The sequence below is a fragment of the Megascapheus bottae genome, chromosome 15 (assembly GCF_031878675.1).
Source record: "Megascapheus bottae isolate mThoBot1 chromosome 15, mThoBot2.hap1, whole genome shotgun sequence".
Classification (NCBI taxonomy): Eukaryota; Metazoa; Chordata; class Mammalia; order Rodentia; family Geomyidae; genus Megascapheus; species Megascapheus bottae.
Window position 1 is genome coordinate 33719227 of NC_143523.1, and position 23636 is coordinate 33742862.

General features: G+C 34.4%; 1 protein-coding gene across 1 annotated transcript in view; it reads right to left on the minus strand.

Annotated features, from left to right (window-relative positions):
- The window catches only part of Pcdh15 (protocadherin related 15), a 514067-nt gene that overhangs the window by 236365 nt on the left and 254066 nt on the right, over positions 1–23636 (minus strand). The window contains exons 8-9 of the mRNA XM_090346943.1: positions 18183–18293; positions 16529–16699 (exon numbers count right to left, since the gene is read on the minus strand). Coding sequence (XP_090203069.1) covers positions 16529–16699; positions 18183–18293 — 282 coding nt within the window. The remainder of the gene's footprint in view (positions 1–16528; positions 16700–18182; positions 18294–23636) is intronic.

Genomic DNA, 23636 nt, shown 5'->3' on the forward strand with positions numbered 1-23636 from the left:
GAATATGATGAATGAAAGACTGAAAACATTAATAAGGATATATGTGAGGCTAATCAAAGATTTGTATGGGAATTTATGAAATCCACAAACAGAAAGTTGAATGAATTCCAACAAAAGTCCAATGAAAGTATAGCAACTTAGCTAAAGGATTTTAGAGAGAGCACTCAAAGCCAAATCAAGGAAGCAAAGAAGTCCATGGAAGATCTAAACACCAGGTGGTAGTCAACAAAAATGACCAACTAGAAGCAAGGGAGATTTTTTTAAGTAGAAATAATAGGTTAAACAATGCAAAAGACAGAATCTCAGGAACTGATGATAGCCTAGATTTCATAGCAAAAGATCAGAAAAAGTTTAGAAACAAATCCAAAAACAATGACAGATATCAGGAGCTCCAAGGTACAATTAGGAGGCGTCATTTAAGGCTAATAGGTCTTGAAGAGATCCTGGGGAAGGAGGTTAATTGAAGAGGAAATATATTTAAGGGAATCATCACAGAGAATTTCCCAAATATTCAAAAGGACAGGCCCATCAAGGTACAAGAAGCTTTTAGAACCCTAAAGAGACCAGACCAGAAGAGGACAACCCACCACCACGTTATAATCTGTACAGGATCAATAGAGAACAAGGAAAGGATCCTTAAAGCTTCCAGGGAGAAAATAATCACCTATACATGAAAAACAATCAGGCTAACCACAGATTTCTCAGCACAGACCATGCAAGCAAGAAAAGCCTGGAATGATGTATGCCATGCCCTAAAGACAAATAAGTATCAATCAAGAATATTGTGCCCAGCTAAGCTCAAATTCATAAGTCAGGGAAAATAAAAACCTTCCACAGCAAGGAAAAGCTGAAACCAGCATTACAAAAAATTCTGAAAGATGTTCTACACATTGAAAATCAATGCGAAAATGATATTGACAGAGGAATGGCACTTGAACAGAATACCAAAAATTATAGCAAGAATTAAGACACTGTCCCTAAAGAAACAGATAAAATAGCAAAAACTAACATCTTTCTATCCTAATTTTCAATATCAATGGACTTAACTATCCAATTAAATGACGTAGATTGACTTGTTGGATCAAAAAGCAATATCCATCTTTCTTCTGTCTTCAAGAGGCATACCTTGCCCCCAAAACAAACATTCTGAAAATGAGAGGCTGGAATAAAATCTATCAGGAAAAATGGCCCCTATAAACAGACTGGAGTTGCCATCCTTATATCAGATAAAATAGACTTCAATCTAAAATTAATGAAAAGAGAAAAAGAAGATTATTACATAGTAGCAAAGGGATCTTTTCTTCAGTAGAACATAACCATTCTAAATAGCTATATACCAAATGCTGGAGCACCCAACTTCATCAAACTTTACTTACCCGAACATACACATAGATCCAAACAAAGTGATGGTTGGTGACTTTCACACAACACTGTCACCTCTAGGTAGATAAAAAATGCAAAAACTCAATAAAGAAAGCTCAGAACTGAACAATCGCAGAGACCAACTAAACTTAACAGACATCTGTAGATTAATCCACCAGAATATATGTTCGTTTCAGCAGCATATCGAACATTTTATAAAAAAAAAGATCACATTTTAGGGCACAAAGAATATCTGTGCAAATTCAGAAACACTAAAATTGTTCCCTCCAATTTCTCAGATCAGAATGGCATAAAATTGGAACTCAACACCAGACGCCACCATAGAAAATTCTGTAACTCATGGAGATGGAACAATTTTGTTGAATCAACAGTGGATCATTGAAAAGATCAGAACAGAAATTCAACAGTTTTTGGTACTTAACAAAAAGGAGCACACAGAATATCAACTCCTTTGGGATACAGCAAAGTCACTATTCACGTGAAAATTTACATCTCTGAGTGCCTATATTAACATATTGGAGAAATCTCAAACCAACAGGAGCTTAAGGTTAAATCTTGGCAAAAGAGCAACAAATCAAACTCAAATCCAGTAAAAGGAGGCAAACTATTGAAATTAAACAAAAATATATGAATTAGATTCCAAAAAATAACAGAATGACTGAGAAAAACAAGGTGTTGTTTCTTTGAGAAAATTAACAAAATTGATAGAACCAGAGCAAATCTTACCAAAAAAGAAGAGAGCACACCCAGATAAACAAAATCAAAGCTAAGAATAGAAATATTAGGATAGAAATCACTAAGATCCAGAACAATTTAAGGGAATAGTTTTCAAATATTTATGCCAACAAATTTGAGAATATGGAATAAATGGACACATTTCTAGCAAATATTGATATACCCAAGCTGAATCAAGAATATCTAAACCAACTAATCAGACCCATTTCAAATAATGAAATAGAAATATAAGATCTCCCATCCAGGAAAAGCCCAGAACCTGATGGATTCGTAGCTGAATTCTATAAGGCCTTCAAAGCAGACCTCACACCAATACTCCTTAAAGTCTTGAATGAAATTGATAGGGAAAGTTCTGTACCAAACTCATTCTATGAAGCTAAAGACTTGAAGACTTCTCTGAAGAGGAAATAAGAATGGCCAATAAACAAGTGAAGAAATTCTCTCTGAACCTAAAAGAAATGCAAATCAAAAAAACTTTGAGGTTTCACCTCACTCCAATTAGAATGGCCATTATCAAGAAATAATTAACAAGAGAGGCTGGCAGAATGTGCCCAGAAGGGAGCTCCATCACACTGTTGATGGGAATGTAAGCTTGTTCAACCACTCTGTAAAGCAGTATGGTTGTTTCTCAAAAGACTAAATATTAGAGCTCCGCTATGACCCAGCAATCCCAGTCCTGGGCATTTACCCAAATATCCATTATACAAGGATTTACTGAAGCTACTAGCACAACCATGTTTGTTGTAGCATTACTTACCATAGCTACAAAATGGAACCAATCTAGATACCCCTCGGTAGATTAACAGATCAAGAATATGTATACACAATAGAATACTATGCTGCTATCAGAATGAGTAACAATGTCCCATTTGTAAGGAATTGGAAAGACTTGGAAAAAATCATATTAAGTGAAGTAAGCAAGACCCAAAGAATCATAGGCTCCATGGCTTCTTTCATTTGTAACAAATAGTATACATCTAGGATTCTGGTAATTGATGATCACAGTACCTCAAAAGTATGCACATATAGTCATATAGGATAAGGCTAAACAAAATGAACTCCAGGATATGAAGAGGTTTATTTTTGTGGTGGTTGTTTTTAATAGACTACGTGAAGTTATTTTTTTTTTTGTGGGTCCTGGGGCTTGAACTCAGCTCTTCACCTCAAGGCTACCACCCTACCCTTGAGCCAAGATCCACTCCCCATTTTCTAGAGTTAAATTTGGAGATAAGAGTATCAGGTCCTTTTGTGCCCTGGCTGGCTCTAAACCTTGATTCTCAGATCTCAGCCTCTGGAATAGCTAGGATTACAAGGCTGAGCCACCTTGTTCGGCTTCTTCTTCCCCATCCCCCTTTATGGCTTATCCCTGACAAATGTAACTGTAACTCCTCTATATATCACCCTGACAATAAAATATAATTAAATGATAAATAAAAATAAAGAATAAAAATTAAAATGACTAGAAAAAAAACAACAAAAAAAGATTTTTCCTATAAGGGGTCACATAATTTTAAGATACTTCACTTGCAATGTTCTTGTGTACATTTTCTTATTAGTTTCATTTAATCTTTGAACACATAATGTATTATTTCATGGGAAAATGAACTGTGTGTGGTCTTAAAGTTTGGGTGTAGATTCTTTAGTGGACTGCTGTTCCATCAAGGGATGGGGCTGTATCTATAGTTAGATTCAGTGAAGCACTTGTCCATCTAGTCTCAAGAACTTAGATTATATTTAGTTATTTTCTGTGGAGTACATGAACATATTTTCCATTTTCACATGCCCCATTCTTAGTATCTTAAATCAAGTGACACATATGTTATTTGCATACCTCCTAATGAGTCCTAATAAGAATTCAAAGCACTTTTTTGAATTACAGTTGAGGATGAGCTATGAAAGTACTGGTTTTCCGTCTAACAGTCCTTCTGAGTACAAATCATATCATTTGTACATTTGCTTGGTTTTTATAAAAAAGTTGTGCACGGGCCGGGAGTTTGGCCTAGTGGTAGAGTGCTTGCCTAGCATGCACGAATATCCAGGTTTGATTCCTCGGTACCACATACATAGAAAAAAGCTGGAAGTGGTGCTGAGGCTCAAGTGGTAGAGCTCTAGCCTTGAGAAAGTCCAAGGACAGTGCTTAGGCCCTGAACCCAAGCCCAAGACTGGCAAAAAAAAAAAAAAGCTGTGCATATAGACAATTAAGAATCTTGCCAATTATATTTTCATGACAATTTTAACAAATGAAGTTCAAAATATTAGCAGTTTAAAACTTTGAAAAAATGTAGACATTATAAACAAAAATCTGTTCTGTTATCCTTTTCTTATCCCTAAAGTTAAGTAACTCAAAATGCTTTATCTAAAAATTAGTAATTGTGAGGTACTGCTTTAATTATAAATGCGACAAGTTACATGTGAGTAGTGGGTAATGAGTAGTGTGTGTGAATTCCAAAAATAAATTTAAAAGACTTAAAATTTGGTATGTCATGTGATAATTAGTGTTCAGAGAAGATATAATAAGTTAAGCTTATTATATATACTATATTACCATATTACAGTTTCTACCATATTTAAAAGAGGGAAAAAATCTGACATCTGATAATTCATACTTGTAAGCCTTGCTAATTAGAAGGTTGAGATGTGAGGATTGTGATAGAAAGCCAGCTGGGGAAAGAAAGTCTGTGAGACTATTATCTCCCTTTAACAACCAAAAAACCAGAACTTCAGGTTCAAGATGGTAGATTGCTAGCTTTGAACAATAGTGCTGAAGACAGTGACACAGACCCTCACTTCAAGCCTCACATATACCAAAGAAAAAGAAAATAGTAGAACAGAGCCAACAGTATTTGTCAGAGGATTATTTGGAAATAACGACGTTATTCTTTCAGAAGAGCATGTATTTAGAAAGAAACAAGAAAGCTGATTTTAATGTGTTGTAACATTCGATTGCAACTAGATCTATGATTTACTTTTATATTCAATATGACAATTTAACGTGTTTATAAGGAACATTCTCCTATTTATTAGATGTCAATAAGATGCTTGTTTCTTCACCACAATGTGTTTCCCAAAGTAAGGAGATTTTCTTTTACTTTCATTTTGTTGTTACTTAACCATTCCTATTAGTACATTTGCCCAGTCAACCAAGAGAGAAAGAGAATATATAAGATGAAATGAATAAAATCCAAAGATTTTCCAACTCAGTATGAGCTCTTACATCATGCAAAAATTCAGCCCTACATATTGCTTACATTCCTACAACTTATTTTGAAAGTTAACTGGGAGAAATTTAATTTAAATCAACATATCTCATCTTCTACATTTTAGAATGTACAATATTTCAGAATATTTTATAGGCCAAATACAGTATTGGTAAATGCCAATAATTTAATGGATCATCATTCTAGCACCTAGATTTCACTATTCTAATCATTGTATAAGTAAGCAAGCTTATTACTATTCCTCCTACCCAAAGCAAAGGGAAATCATGGAAAATCATTCCAGCTGGTGTTCATCACATTTAAGGAACCAGAAGCACCAAAGATATGATTTTAATTTTGTTTATAGCTGTATACAGAAATTTATTCTATTTATACCTCAGGTTGATTCAATTTGCTAGCCCGTTATTTATTTAATTGCCCATATGTCTAATCTTTCAGGACTCACACTGGTCAGACAACAACAGTTGAAAAATGTTATTTAATCCATGTACATATGCAATTATTTATGGTTCAAATATTCTCAACATATATACTGAAATTAGAATTATCTTTGTCACATATGGTAATTACTGAAATTAGAATTATCTTTGTCACATATGGTAATTAAATAACAACAGCTAATTATGGCAGAAGAGACTTTTATGGAGAGTGGGTAAGTCTTGTGAACTTACTGATCAGTCATTTCAAAGCATGTTATCAAGTAATGGTGAAATAGCAGAACTCATTCACACAAAGTTAGTGATGGTAATGTGTAACAAGTTTTGTTGCTCTCGGGAATATTAGGTGTAGGAAAGGGTAACAGAGAAACTATGCAAGGACAAATATAGTGACATATTTACATACATGTCTGAAAATAAACCAATGGAACATTTTGAAATAATTTTATAAAAGGATGAATGTGAAAATGAAGAAGGGCTATGGACATAGAGAACAGGATTAAGAGTTATTAGATGCAAAAATATATCAATTTTCTCCTTGTATAAAAATAGGCTACCAAAAATAAATATATAGATTAACATTGAGAATCAATCATGATAACTAGAGAAGATTCTTCTGATTTGTTTTTGTTTTTTGTTTTTTGTTTTTTGTTTTTTTTTCTGTCAGTCCTGTGCTTGAGCTCAGGGTCTGAGCACTGTCCTTGGACTTTCTCAAGGCTAGAGCTCTACCACTTGAGCCTCAGCACCACTTCCAGCTTTTTTCTATGTATTTGGTACCAAGGAATCGAACCCGGGTCTTCATGCATGCTAGGCAAGCACTTTAACCACTAGGCCAAACTCCCGGCCTGAGTTGGTTTTTTTGCCAGTCCTTGGTCTTGAACTCAGGGCCTAGGTCAGTCCTTTAGCTTTCTCAAGGCTACTCCCATAGGACCAATTCTGGCTTTTTCTGAGAAATCAAACCCAGTACTTTATGCATTCTAGGCAAGCAATCTACCACTAGGAGACATTCCTGGTCCTATGAGAATATTTTTTCAGTTTAACGTTTACATTTTATAAACAAATACTGTATTCGCTAATAAGATGACTTTTTGGCTTTGCCTGCTAAGAATGTCTAAATAGCTATTTTTAAATAGTCCTATCTCTCTCAATAAAAGAAAGTAAACAGTTATATATATCAATAATTTAAAAACTTTGCAATGTCATTTCTTCTAAGGAAATAGTTGTATGTATGGATGGAAAGTTTCTACAAATGTGAATGGGTTGTGCATTTTTTGAATTTTTGATAATAAAGAAAATATTTACTTGGTACTATCACTGTATTAATTTTCAACTGAACTATGAGATCATTCTCACTAAATATTTTACATTTCTTAATAGGGATAAGATAATGATTGACCTCTGAAATCTCATTCACTTTCCCATTAGAATTAGAAGGCCTTTCTTTTAATTATCTATGCCCTTCTTGGAGTAGACTAAGATGTATAAAAATTAATTGCCTGTGACTCACATCTTTATAATTTTAACCTTTTTATGCTTCAGGTGTTTACATTGACATTTATTTAAATCACTTATCAGGTGACTGCATGTAATAGACATCTGATTTATCAGAAAAATGGAGAGAAGAAAGTCACATGCTACATTAAGCTTTTTATGGCACTTTGAGTCTTTCCAAGAAAGCATCAGCTCATCAAAACTTATTTTGACATGGCTAAAAGACATGTTTCATTAAAACGATATTCACATAAGATTACTGTTTTCATTAAGCTATCACATTACAAATTAGACTTTTATGTGGAAAGTGTTCAAATTTCTCCTACAAATCTCTTTCAATTATGATTACACATTTTATGGATTATAGTCTTTGAATTTATAGGTATATGAATCCATTTACCTCCATTCTATCCATGTTCTTTTTTTTTTTTTTTTTTTTGCCAGTCCTGGGCTTGAGCTCAGGGCCTGAGCCCTGTCCTTGGACTTTTCTCAAGGCTAGAGCTTTTATCACTTGAGCCTCAGCACCATTTCTGGCTTTTTTTCTATGTATATTGTACTGAGGAATCGAACCTGGGTCTTCATGCATGCTAGGCAAGCACTCTACCACTAGGCCAAATTCCCAGCCCTCTATCCATGTTCTTATCACCATCACTAGTATAATCACTTTTCTTAGTTATCTATAGTAATCTGTGTTTTTTACTCTTAACTCTTACTATACTTTCTTTTATCATTAATTTTCAAAGAAATACCCATTGATAATTCATTTATTTATTTTGCTATTTGACTGCACATCATAAAGTTCACTGTCTGTTATGAAGTTTTAATTCTAGTGGCAATGTATTTATTATATCTAACTTTCTTAAGGTCTTAAAAATGTTCACAGATAAAACAAAAAGTTCTGTTTACCAAACTTCATTTGTATTTTTCATCTCTATCAAAGCTTCACTAAATGGAGATGCAAATATTAACACTATTAACACTCTGCTTAAACGTCAAAAGCAGTATTAGTAATGCAAGTTTATTATTGTTATATTCCTTAGGAATAAATTTCACTTGATTTTGTGGCATAAATAATGATAATTGTCACAGGTGTCATTATGGATGTAAAAGTCTGCCACTTACTAAAAAGTGTGGACCTTTTGCTTTTTGAAATATGTCACCTACTTTCTTTGCTTAGAATTTTAAAATCATGTTTAGATATTACAGGCGCAAAGATAACTGTGTACTAGAGAGAATAATTTTAGCACTACCATCTGTAAATGAGATTAATAAATCTGGAAGTTAGGCAGCCTATAATTAAACTGTAAATCTTGTCCAAGGTAGCTTAGTATAACTATTATTTAATTAAAGATAAATATAAAGTCCTTAAATCAAAGTATTAGTGCAGATAAATAAAGAAATAAAATATCTATTAAGTCATCAAACATACTTTTACCAAGGCATATAAATGGTAATAAAAGCAACAACACCTCTAGAGGCCAGTAAAAAGAGATGTTCATTCAGAACTTTAAAAGGGTTAAAAGGAGAATAAGTTTTGGAACCATTTTTAATATGTGATTTTGTGGGGAAAGGTGAGCGCTGCTTGACATTTACTGCTGAAAACCTTTGCTAAGTTTAGATTTCCACACAACGCTTGCATTTGCTTTTCTGCTCCAGTAAAATGAGCACCTAGCTGATTATCTGAAAGCAGCTTAAGTTTTCAGTCTGGTCCCACAAGCACTTAGAAGTATGAATATTCATTGATTCCTTTTGCTCATGGTCTAAACAGTTATCAACTCCTTGGTCCAACCACAGATGTTTGAAAAAATTCTCTCAATAATTGTGTTCAACCTAAAAGCCCAACCTTTTCTTTCTCATTTACATTTGAATATAAGGACAAAAGAGTTCATCTTATTTCTAAAGTCACATTTGATCATGATTTTCTGGTCCAATCCCCTAGAAAACTTTTGTAATTTATGTTTTCCAAAATTTGCTTCCATTTTTTTAAAGTTATCAACCATGGATTCTCTGATGTCACAATGAATTTCTGATACATCAACTTTTATGCAAGTCAGAATTATTTCCGTAAAACTAAAACAATACAAATTATATTTACTACAAGCAATCTCTAGACTGCTATAGTGGCTATTGGTGTGGAGAACTGATCGCAAAATTCTATACATTCACGTGTAGGGAACACAAGCAAAATATGAAGAGTGAAATCCTATCATTATCTACAGTTGGAGCCTGAGGCAGATCTTTAGGACAAGAGACTGTGGGACAATCTAAAGATCTATTAAAATCCATTATTTTATATGTATTTTAAAAAGAATTGTGCCAATGAGTGCTTCCCTGGCTGACATTTAAAATGTGATTCATTGATATATTTTTGGCTCATGATTTTACCTTGTGGCATTTTGCATCAGCTGTTGCCTTTCCCCAAAGCAATAATATACTGCATAATTAATTTAGCATCATCAGGGACATTGCCAATTCTGGTTGTTTAAAAAAAATAATACTGCTACTGTTCTTCTGAATAAAAGTATTTCTTTCTTGTAAAAGGCAAAAATAATATTGAATTAATTATAAATAACACAATTAGTATGTGCTTGTTACATCAGCACATAAAACTCAGTTTGTGCTGAGATTTTTGTTTTTACAGAAATTTGCCTACTCCTTGCTCAGTCTTCCACTTCATCTCTGAGTCAAAACTTAGATAAATGATAGAATTTATATAGAATTGATAATAATAAATACTATTATAAGTACCATCATTTTTGCTTGGAAATGGCTATTAGCCACTGAAGCATCAATGATATATATATATTTTTATCATTACATATGCAATATATCCATATTTATAATAATATATAATATTATATATATATATCATATATATAGTTTCATCCTCATTCTGAAGATTTCAACTTAAACTGAGATTATTAAGCAATTATTAGCATCACAAAGAATTTCCACTCTGAGTTCATACTTGCTATTCTGTACTGAGATTGTAAATAATGTACAGCTGAGCACCATGGCTCATGCCTGTAATCCCACCTACTCAGAAGGGTGGCTGAGATCTGAGGATGAAGGTTTAAAACCAGCCTGGGCACAAAAGGACTTGAAACTTTTATTTCCAATTAATCTCTAGAAAATGGGAAGTGGGGCTGAGCTCAAGGGTAGGGCAGTAGCCTTGAGCTGAAGAGCTCAGGGACATCGCCCAGGCCCAGGGTGGTAGTCTTGAGCTGAAGAGCTCAAAAAAAAAATATATATATATATATACATATATATATATATACATATGTGTAACTGATAGAGTTGCTCAAATAAATAAATACATAGATATAATAAAATAATATCTTTGTCAATTCTTTCCCAAAGCATTAAACTCAAAGCATTTTAGAGCACATTGTTAGGAAGAGGATCAAACATGAAATGCACGTTGAGTATCATGTCTTTTGTTTAACTTTTATGCAGGTTTTGTTGGAATACAAATATATATATATATATATATATATACGAAATGTCCCATTATTTTTCAATTTTTGTGAAAATTTCTTCTAATTTTTTTTTTTTTGTGTGTCAGCTTGGACTCGGGGCTTGAGTGCTTTCCCAGAGCTCTTCAGCTCAAGACTATTGCCTTACCCCAGGGTCTGGGCATTGTCCCTGAACTCTTCCGCCTTAGTCTGCTGCCATACTCCTGGAGCCACACAACCACTTCTGGATTTCTAGTGGTTAATTGGAGATAAGGGTCTCACAGACTTTAGTGCCTGAGCTGGTTTTGAACCACTATCCCCTCAGATCTCAGCCTCCTGAGTAGCTAGGATTACAGGCATGAGCCACTGTGATCAGCCTAATATTTTTTTAGCATATGCTTTCTATCCCTTTAGTTTCCACTTTTCTTTCTTTCTTTTTTTTGTGGGTCATGGGGCTTGCACTTGGCCTGGGTGCTGTCCCTGAACTCCTTAGCTCAAGGCTACAATCCTAACCTTGAGCAAAACCCCACTACTATTTTCTAGAGGTTAATTAGAGATAAGAGTCTCAGTTCCTTTTGTGCTGAGGCTGGCTTTGAACCTTAATCCTCAGATCTCAGCCTCCTGAGTAGCTAGGATTACAGGCATGAGCCACCTTGCCTGGCTTCCCCTTTTCTTTCAATGCACATAATTTGTAGGCTTGATTATATCATTTGTTTAATTATTACGTCTTCTTTTTACTTTTGATCTTTTATCTTCAATCCATGAAAATTCATCTCCAACCCGGCATGGTCTATAGATAACATTTATAAATTATGAGATTCATTTGATATTTCAAACTTTTCACTTCGAGACTTCCATGTTTTTTTTCAGAATTTCTATGTCTTTAATTATTATTATTATTTCTGTATTATTGTTTGTACTCCACTCAAATTTTGTTCAGCTTTCTTATTTGGTTGACAGCCTACCACTTGTGCTTTGTCTCCAATCCAATGTTTGCAGGTTATGTTAGAAGTTATGTCTTTACTCTTTGGTATAGAATTCAAATGTGATCTTGTAGGTATGTTTGTTTGTTTCTTATTATTATTGTTTTGTGTTTTTTTTTTGCTTTTGCTTTTGAGTAGTTCAGCACAAGCCACCAGGATCCAGCTTGAGTGCCATTTTGGAAGTTCTCTTATCCTGTTCTTAGAAGCTGTGCAGTAGTTTACCCTCTTCTTGATGAGAAAACTTGGAGAACACAGGAATATTTGGTCCCTGGCTCAGAACTACCACACCTGGCCTCAGCCAAATGTAGTTAGACAACCCCTATAGACTAAGGCCTCAACTAGGTTAGAATCTGGTGCTCTGTTTCTGCAACAATTCTCAGATGAAGGATTTGTTCCTTTGAAAAGATACCAGTGACATCCAACACTGTATCTTTTACCTTCTTAGTGTATACATTTCCCTGTGTCTATGACATAACCATTTTACATCTTTAAGCACACATTGTGTCCTTTTTCCAACAAGATTCTACAGAAAAACCTCTACAGGTCTTCTGGAGCCATGATTGTTCCTAGTATTCTTATCACTGGAGTAGGTCAATGTCAAACATTACAATGGGGGAATCTGTCTCTGTCTGTCTATTTTTCTGGATATATCTCTTTAGAGCTTTCTCATAGTAACATTGCCATTGAGTGTAAATCTGTGCATTGTAAGGCTGCAGAAGTATAGTATGAAATTGTACTGTAGCTAGAAATACCAATCTGTTAGGAGGGTCCCTTTACTTACCTTGTTGCTATTTCCTTAGATGCCCTTCCTAAATCTAGTAAGTGAAGTTTGGAGTTGCAAATACTTTCTGGTTCTTTTTGTCCACTTTTTTTTTCTCTTGGCCTTTCAGCAATATTATTGCCTCTTTCCTGAGTTCCAAACCTCTCCCATTCTCATTTCAGAAAATAGTTTCTCTTTTGTTACACTGACAATTCTCATTCACAGTCATATAGAGGAGCATCTTGTGGAAGAGTCCTTGAAAATATAACTCAGTTTGATTATTCAGCAGAGTGGTTACTTGGTAGTTTCAGGCATCTTATCAAATACAATTATTCTTTTTCATACATTAATTGTTCCACTGGTAACAACAAATATCTTCACATTTCCAATGAAAGGAAGCTATGTCATATTTTCATTTTCACCAAAGATGAAAAGAGCAAAAATTCACATGCTGTTCTAGAACTTTTCATCTATTTTAAGAATATTGATAACACTTCATACTGAAAATAATGCTTGATGAAATTTAGTTAATTTTCCATATTATGGCTCTATGTTATAATGTCTTTTCACAATTTGAATCTAAAGATTTTTTGAGCATTTGTTTCCGTGTTATTGAGTAGATCAAGTAGATGATCATTATCTAGTTGACTTTATATGTGTTATTTAAAATTTATACCTTCAATACATTCAGATTAGAAATCCTCTCATTAAAAGGTTGTGACTGATGAGAAATGTTTCCCACTTCACTGATTATGCAGCTGTCCCAAAATGAGTTCCACAAGGAACATTGTGGAAATAATTAAATGAAGACTAATTGTGAATTTAGTTAATATCTGAACACTATTGACAGGGGTAGTACATATTTTAAACAATATGTCAGAACACCAATGAACTAAAATGCTCTACGACAATTATAGATATCACCAATTAAATTCTCATTTATAAATCACTCTTGAATAGAATTAATCAGATGTGGTATTAATTGACATCCTCGTACTTAATAGAGTGTATATATATATATATATATATATATATTTCCCTTTCCATTCCCTATTTCAAATAAATTTGGATGGCAGGGAAGGAAACTGGGAGAAAAACATGGTAAGGGGTATCAGTGTTCAAGAATCAATGTACCTACTATCTGATAACTATAAATGTAACCCTTGTATACATCAACCTGACAATATAATATAGCAAAAATAATGTAAAAAGGTCTAGGGACTGGGAATCTGGCCTAGTGGTAAGAGTGCTTGTCTAACATGCATGAAGACCCAGGTTCGATTCCTCAGTACCACATATATAGCAAAAGGCCAGAAGTGGTGCTGTGGCTCAAGTGATAGAGTTCTAGCCTTGAGAAAGCCCAAGGGCAGTGCTCAGACCCTGAGTTCCATCCTCATGACTAACAAAAAAGAAAAAAAGTGTCTAAACTACCTTGGCATATAATGGCAGAAATCAAAATTATGATATTTACTTTGAGTCTGATGATTGCACTGAGGGAAATTCTCTAAAATCAATTAAATTTAAATAGTTCAATGGAAAAAAATTAAAAGTGTTCTGAATTAAAAAGTATTCAAGGCAAGAAAAAAGAATATTTGAATAAATTCCACAAAATGTATATTACAACAAACAGCCAATAAACATAAAAATGTACACTCTAAAATTTTATATGTGAGAACATTTTCATAATATAAAATCATATTTTACAAGTAGGCAATGTGTAAATATTTTGTTTGTTGGTAGGTCATGGGGCTTGAACTCTAGGCTTGGGCAGTGTCCTTATGCTCTTCAGCTCAAGGCTATTGCTCTGCCACTTGAGCCACAGTGCCACTTCTGGTTTTCTGGTGGTTAATTGGAGATAGGAGTCCGGTGGACTTTCACCCCTGGTCTGACCTTGAATCTTGATCCTTAGCTATTAGCCTCCCGAGAAGATAGGAAAACAGGCGTGAGCCACCAGCATCCAGCTTACTCATATTTTATATATAGTTACAAAATAAGAATAGAAACTGATTGCTTTTGAGTAGACAGGGACCATAATGATTCAATCCTACTCATTCAGTGAGTAGTAGTGATGAATTAATTCACTTTAACATTTACTGAACACCTACTAAAATGCCAGTGAATTTCAAATTCAAATAAAATAACAAAATAGAAATATAAAAGCTGATATTCTAACTGTTTACAGTAGCAAAAGCCTATCATCCCAGCACTTGAGAAAGGTGACACAAAAGAAAAAAATCCATGGAAGTCTGGACTACACAGCAATTTATACTCCAGTCTGACCTTTATAATGAATGTCGTAATATAAAGAAGGAATGAAGGATTAAAAAGAGAGCAACAGTGACAGTGACAGACTGAAAGAGAGAGACAGAAAGTCAGAGAGTAAAAGGGAAATGGGTACATACCCATGTACTATCAAAAAAATTGATATTTGTACATGCAGTATTTGTGGAAATACAAGCAAAAATCTCTTAATGTGGTAGTTCTAACATTTTGCAATGAATTTTGAATGGCAAATATATCCTTAATATAAAACCAAATAGAGAGAAGGACAGGAAATTTTCTGAGAAGTTGAGAACACTATTTAATGCTTTGGATGCCTAGTTCAATTATTTGTTTCAAGTGAGACATGGTCAGATATAGAATTACTTTGAATCATGTGCTGAAATTTGAGGCTTTGTTTGATATATAATAGCAACACTAAAAGTTTTATTTTAAGTACTAAATGTTCAGGCCAAAATTTTATTTGAAAAAGTAACTGCCTTCAGTGTAAGATAGTTAGAAGAGTAGAAAGCTGAGAGAGCATATGTTTTTAAATGAGTGAATTGGCATTGGAAAGAGACAGATGTGCAAGCTATTTGGACAATACAGGATTTGGCAATATACCATATGTCCTCAGAGATTCATTGAGATAAGAGATGGAGGTGTGGTCATTAAAGTCTCTATTGAGCCATACCTCCAGACAAGCTTTTCATTATTCATTTTAGAAAAAGAATATGAAGGAATTTTTTTTTACCCAGGCTGCTTTGTAATTGTGATTCTTGGGATTTCATTCTTCTGAGTATCTAGGATTGTAGCATAGCTTCACCTCAATGTAAGTGGAAATTTGGTAAGAACTAAGTACTAAAAATCTTAGGCCTGGAAAATCCCTAAAATTTGAGAGTAAACCAAACAAGTATGCAAGAAGAGAGAAGGCATAAAGGATTTAAGAGGAGCCCAAAGGCATCAAAGTAAGAAACACGAATGGTACCATAGAAGATTCCCAGAATATTACTCATTTAATGAGTGTATGGGCCTAGAAGAAATCATAAGTGTTGAAGATTGAAGATTGGTTAGCATACTTTTAATAATTGAGAATGTATAAATAGAATTAGATTTTACTATGTCAAAGGCTTCAGTAGAGATGTTTGTACTTGCTTGTTATTAGGATTAAATCCAAGATTTTAAAGCAGAACTGAGTAATAAAATTTCTATGCCTGGTGTGAAACTAATGCATAAATACTGAACAGCATGTTAAACAATAATTCAAGGAAAGTACATAAAAGAACTTATAGAGCATTATCCATATTTAGGGATAGATAATGGAAATAATCCACCTACCAACCAACAACTGGGCCTGTGCTACATTACAAAATAGAAAAACTATCTATGCTTTTATTTTCCAAATTATACACTTTTCTTATAATACTAGATATTCAGCCAGTTATTCTTTGTGAAGAGCTTAGCACAACTCACAAAATTCCCAGATATGATGGCATGGAATGCACTGATAGAAAACATAAAATAAACAGTGTCAGAATCATTGCTTCTCAGTGATAGTTTTTTTTTCCAGTTTATAAATGATGTGATTATGCAGCATAACAGAAATCAATCCATTGGGGCTGGGAATTTGGCCTAGTGGTAGAATGTGATCCATAGTCGCTGAAAGTCGATGTGCACAAAACTATTTTCAACCCTGCTCTAATGAATTGTTGTCATTTCCAATAAAGATACCAGCAAAGTATTTTAAGCAGAGCACCATGGGTTCAAAGTGTTCTAAGTGAAACGGATAAGTTGAGAGCATATTTACCGGAGTTCTCAGTTCAGGTATGGCAGCTTGATAGGTGAGGGGGCGGCAATCCCGAGTGTTTGGCACAAGGACACAAGGAAGGAACATGGGACCCAAGTCATCTCCATCCAGAACGTCCACTGTGAGGGTGGTGGTGGTTGTTCTCCGTTCATTCAGGTTTTGTGCACGGTCCTGTGATAATTTAGAAAATATTATTTACAACATCCATCATAAGATCTTCATGCCATGTGTCATCTCTAAATCATAGTGTAATATTATATCACATAAATCATATGCACCATAATTGAATGAATTATTTACAAAATTTGCGAACAAAAATTTTATTGAATAAGTAAGTTGCCGCTTGTTCACCATCACAATTTACTCTTTACAAACAGTGGGTGTAGAAAACTACAGCTTCATAACCATTATATTGGGAAGGTTATGATGTACCTCACGTTGTTAGATGCTGCATGATACTTTAATTTTTTCATCCTAACTGAAGATGTTTCTTATGGGACATTAGTTTACTTGCAAGCCCTTTATCTGTACAATTTGCCAAAAATGTTGCTTTCTAAAATCATTTTTGGCCTGTTTTATGTTTATCAGTATGTTAAATGAATATTTATTATTGGAAATGGAACAAGGACAGATGTGGAGTCCAACAAATGATATGAATTAAATGAAATTATTTAAAAATAGTATGAGTCAGTCATGCTTACTTTCTGACTTATCTTGCAGCCATGTCATAGAATCCTTGGGACAGATCCAAAACATTTAAATATAAGGTATCAATTTAGTTCATTTGCTGAGAAGCATCTATCAGTGTCATTTGTAGATACATATATTAAATATGTTATTTCAACAGGAATTTGCAGTAGAAAAAAATTAGACTAGCCTTGAGACTTCTGACCCAGTTACCTAAAAGCACACAGGAATTTGTATTTTTACACTTATCGATGATAACTGGCATATGACTAACCCACATGTAAAGTTATACCCTACTAACTTGATTTTATTGTATTTTTTAATTTAAAAAATTCAAAGCAAATATTGCTGCCTTACTCAATGATTTTGGAAGTGGTATCTCCCATTTCAAAGTATTCCCCAGACAGTACTCAAGTAACTGGCAGGGATGGCACAGTGAGTTTAATATTCAGACTCAGTTCACAAAGAAATAGAAGGAAGAAGTTAGGGGCATGGGGTTAGAGAGTATTTCTGAAAAATCTGTGTACATAAACTGGATTCTAAAAGTGTAGTTTTAAAATGAGTTTTTTTTATGTCCAGATAAATGGAGATTGTTTTCTGCCACTATCTGAGATTTCTTACTCGGAACTTCTCAGAATAGATCTAAAAATATGCTTTTGTATTATACTCCCAAGGTGATAGTAGTGGAATTGCTTGTTATATCATATTTTAAAGATACTCAGTATGAGCTAAAAACAAGTGATTGGGGTATGGATAGTACTTTAGAGGGTGATGTTGTGGGTGAACAATATGATTTGTGGATTTGATTTTCCAAACATCTTCCCTCTGTTTCCCTTCTGGAAGAATAGGATCTATAAGTTCTACAAACTAAAGTGATGATGTGGAAGGGGTAATCAACAAACACGTTTGCATGCATTCTTTCCTTTATAGAACTATAAACAAAATGCAGGAGAAATTAAGTACTCACATTGGCTTGGATGATGACATAGTATCGAGTCTTATCTTCATAGTTGAGCCTCTTCCTTAAAACTATGTTTCCAGTCAACATGAGAGGAATTTCAAAGGTGTCATTGGAAGTCTACAAATGTTCAAATGTACATTAGTTCAGTTGAATGCATTATGATATTATATAACTTGATATGTTTGTATTTTCCCCTAAAATGTATATAGTTTGAACTCCTATCACTATCATACCTATCACACACACACACACACACACACACACACACACACTCACTCACACAAACACACATATACACATACATATATTTCCCTGCCAAGTATTGTAAGTACATTCTCTCAGTGAGATTATCTTGGAATTTTACACCTGTTTCAAATACTGGAGTGTAGAAATATTTCTCTCACTTAGGAGAAGACTGAAAAAACAATCTTCCCTTTTCTGCTTAGAGATGCTTGATTGGATCTGAAAATTGCAACTTCAACATCTCTACTGGGACTACTGTTGGAAGTAAATTAACGGTAAAACTAATAATAGACCTACTACTGTATAACACTGCCAAACCATTCTTGAACATATATCTAAATGAAATATCTCTGTATAAAAGAAACATGTTTTTATACCCATTGTAAGTCTGCTCACGATAGCCAAATGATGCTCTCCAACAACCGGTGACTGGATAAAATTTTACATATGCTAGCATACATTTGAAAGATGTATGAGAGTTTCATTGCCATATTCACAAAACGCATGCAGGATCCTCAATGAACAAAATCAAATTCTCCAGTATATTTCTGTGTTTCCTGTCAAACATTTTGTGATGGATTTCATTGTGCTATTTACATGTGTATGTATGTATGTATGTATGTATGTATGTATGTATGTATGTATGTATCCTCTTGATCACTCAGTATCTCACATCCCCTACCTCTGCTGAAGTTCTTCTCCTTGTTTTTCTCACTTTATTTTGCCTTACTATAATGTTTAAGGACCATGCAGATGAACTCTCAGAGAGGAGAGTTGGTCTGAGAACTGGTATATTCTTTATGGATTTATTGACTTCTTGCTCTCATACGTAAGCTTTAGTCTATCAACAAGGAGTGTAAAAGCAGAGCAAAGATATTGCCCTTTTTAATAACTTTGACACATTTTTTTGCCAGTCCTAGGGCATAAACTCAGTGCCTGGCACTGTCTTTGACTTTGACAAGGCTATTGCTCTACCACTTGTGTCACAGCACCATCCCAGGCTTTTTTTGTGTATGTGGTACTGAGGAATTTAACCCAGGGCTTCATGCATGCTAGGCAAACACTCTATCACCAGGCCATACTCCTGGCCTGATTTTGATATGTATAAAGAGCAGGTTGTCATTATTTTATTTGAATATGGGAATTTCACTGTTGACATCCTGTATGGCTAAATCCCTTAATGCCATTTGTCCAAAACATATTGACTGCAGTTAAGAAAGTCTGCTGTGACCTGGTGGTTTTTAGTGATTTGACAATTGCTAGAAAAATAAGGCATTTTGTTAGAAAAGAACATAAGAGAGTTAAACAAGGCTATGGCCTTGCTTGCTTTCGAATTGGAGGGAAGAAGGAGAAAGATTAATGCTACCGAGACTGTTTCTTTAAATATGGTTCATTCACCATAATCTTTTAATCTATGTGTGACAGTGAGTTACTATCAGTTTGGATGTCATGCAGTCCTCTGATGGCTTGGCAAGGAGGTGCTGAGCTTTGCAGATACAAATATATTGGAATTAAGGTATTGAGTACTCAGTACAATCATCTAACAGCTGAGTCTTGCTCATTCATTATTTTCTCAGGAAAATGTTAAGTTTTGTTCATGTCTCAGACATATATTTCTAGATATAATTTGATAGTCTTCATTAGCAATCCAACGGAAAAAGGTGTTGTTAAAGAAACCACACACACACACACACACACACACACACACACACACACACACATCAATGTACATTTCTTGGCAATAAAGGGCATAGGTAAGTCACATATGTGCCTTACTGAGCTTCACTAAGCCATTAACTGCAAATTTATGGAAAAACACTTTGTCTCTTGTCTGTCTTTCAGGGGGTTTAAATTCATTTTTTTTTTGCCAGTCCTGGGGCTAGAACTCCTAGGCCTTGTCCTTGTGCTTTCTCAAGGCTACTGCTCTACCATTTGAGTCACAGAGCCACCTGTGACTTATTTTTTTGTCAGCCCTGGGGCTTGAACTCCAGGCTTGCGCTCTTCAGCTCAAAGCTAGCACTCTACCACTAGAACTATACTACTACTTCCAGTATTGTGGTGGTTAACTGGAGATGAGTTTCAAGGACTTTCATTGCCTGGCTGGCTTTGAAACTTGATCAGCAGATCTCAGTCTCCTCAGTTACTACAATTATAGGCATGACCAGTGGCTTTATCTGTATAGGTGATACTGAGGAATTGAACACGGGGCTTCGTGCATACTAGGCAAGCACCTAACCACTAGTTGTCTAAGGAAGATGCCATTCAATAAAACAGTTTATGTATACAGTTCATCTTGATTGATGTCACCCTTTTCATCATGCTCTCTCCTTCCCTCAATTTTCTTTATTTTGCAAGTTATACATTCAATTTTACTACTCTATTCTCTCCCATTAAGTAATTTTTACTTCATTTTCCACCATCTATTTAGAATCATCTCTAGTATTTCCATCTTTACTTCCTCTGGTATCTTTTGCCTCCTTCTATCTTTTTATCTTCAAGATTTCCTCACTTGATCAAAGGCTAAATGACTCATTTTTATTTTGAGCTCTGATAAATGGTATCAAATTTGTTCTCACTGGTCTCTAGTCAAACATTATATGCTAATCTCTGCCATCAGCTGCTGATTAATCTTTAGAGTGATTGCCATTAGTAGGGAATTTCACCTAATATAATTACCCAGAGTAAAAGTAGAGAAGTTATCGGTATTATATGATCCTTGCCCACTCAAAATGGACAGAGACTGGCAAGAAATGTGAGATTATTTTTTCTTAATAGAAATTCTAACACTGTGATCATTGCTATTGTTTTCTGCTGATATTCCTTCTCCTCCATGTAAATAAAAACATAACCATTCACATTTAAGGCTCAATTACAGAGTATAATGTATTTTACTTTGTCTAAACAACTTTCCAGGGAATGGGGTTTAGAAATCCTGAGCTGACATCAGAAGCAAGGTTAAAAAGAATTCAGACTTGAGGCAAAAATGCAGGTTCCAAGTTTTATATGAAGAAGTGCTTGGAATACTTAAGCAGGATTGGTTATTGTTATGTAAGGATAGTATAATTAATAGGGATATGAAACTCCCATGGTAAGATGCATTACAAGGAATACTTCTATACTAACATAATTCTCCTGTTCACCGACATAAAATAAGGAATACCAGTTTTTGCTTAGCTTGAAATATTTTAATAATGCCTGAAATTTTGACTGTGACTAACAAACAGCATGATGATTTGTTAAAACTCAATTGCACTTTACCTCCTGACTCAGGAAATTCAAATGTATTACATGCTTGCGCATTATATAATAAAAGATAGCCTTTTCCTTTCAATTTATTCTCAGCTACAAGGAGTCAAGCATATCACCAAAGGCGAACAACCTACTCAGAAAGAAGTTGCTAAAAGGTTTTACCCCACCTCCCTCCCACCCACACACACCAAAGCACAACTCTAATTCTCCCAGGAGTAGAAGATGCCTATGCATACTACTGCTGTATGCTTAGCGCTTTCTGAGTGGGCAGTGGTCACTAAAAATATAACAACATAAAAATATAATATCTTTAGTCCGGGAAAGACTGTTACAGAAAATCTGCCATAAGTCATCTGCTGATCATTTCAGACTAAAATATTTAAATCATTAAAAAAAATTAAAAGTCTTTCAACCCAGCATAAAAAAAATAAAATAAGAAAGGTGAGATGAGCCGGGGAGTTTGGCCTAGTGGTGGAGTGCTTGCCTAGCATGCATGAAGACCCGGTACCACATACATAGAAAACAGCCGGAAGTGGTGCTAAGGCTCAAGTAGTAGAGCTCTAGCCTTAAGAAGTCCAAGGACAGTGCTCAAGCCCTAAGCTCAAACCCATGAATGGCAAAAAAAAAGAAAAGAAAGAAAGAAATGTGAGATGATAAACTCTTGTATGACCACTCTTATCAATCTTTATGACAATGCGATTTAATGCATCAGTGTGACACCTTTTATATACTTGTATATATTGTTAGGAGACAAAGCCAAAAGTTCCTTGCTGAGCATGTGATAACAAAGTGTGACACCTTTTATATACTTGTGTATATTGTTAGGAGACAAAGCCAAAAGTTCCTTGCTGAGCATGTGATAACAAATTATGACCCACATCTAAAAGGTTTAGTTCTTGTTCTTATGGCATTGTTGTTTCTAACTACTGAGTTAGTCAATGAATTGACTAAAGCTGCAAAATAGCTTTGCTAAATGGCCACTGTTTGGTACAACTAAAGATTAAAATTAAATAAATATATAAATAAATCATAAAAATCCATAATTTAACAACTACAGTAAGCATAACACATATCTGGTAAACTAACCTCACTAAATTATTTGTGGTTCATACCATTCAATGCATTTCCTGGACTACTAAGTCCAATGAATGACTTTAAATACTCCTTAGTAAAATAGTAAGGAAATTAGCTTTAAGTTTACCTGATTTCCATTCTTCCCTTCACTATAGAAAATGTCAAAATAAAAAAAATTAAGTATTTGCAAGAGTTAGGCAGGCATCATACTCCAGAGATAGTTAGCCAACATCTTGTAAAGTATTATGCTGTAGTTCAATGGAGTGATATTTAAAATTTTCAGCGATTGGATTAAATGAGAAGGACCCTGTCACTGCTACAGCTATGTATGCCTATTTTGTTTCATTGGCTTGTTCTCTTTCCCTGAGTTCATTTCTCTTTTGCAGTTTATCTCAAATTTGAGGAAGAATAAGCCTCAGAGGAAATCATATTCTTGGCCACCAACTAAAACCCAGCACACAACTGGAGATGTCCTAAGGACCAAAAAGGCCTTAGTAGATCATAAGGGCTTCGCTGTGCCCACTTTTGCCCTCCCTGGCCACTGCTTTTTTTCCTATATATTCTATATTCTATATATTATAGCATGCTTAAAATGGGTATTTATTTTCAATGCCATCTGTCTTTAGCGCATGGTCCTATTAAATAAATTCCTTCTTGTATTCAACACAACTATCCTCTCCTTTGATGTACTTGGAAGAATAGCCTGACTTGGTCTGTTGGATCCCTCAGAATGAGACAATTGAATAATCTGATAAGAAATTAACAGATAAATATACTTTGAATAATTTTAAGCACTGTTCTAAATCTTCTCTGAGCACCAAATATGCGTTTTCAAAATTATGTAATCATGCTACATCATTTCAGCAAGAATTTTTCATATGTGATCAGTTATCT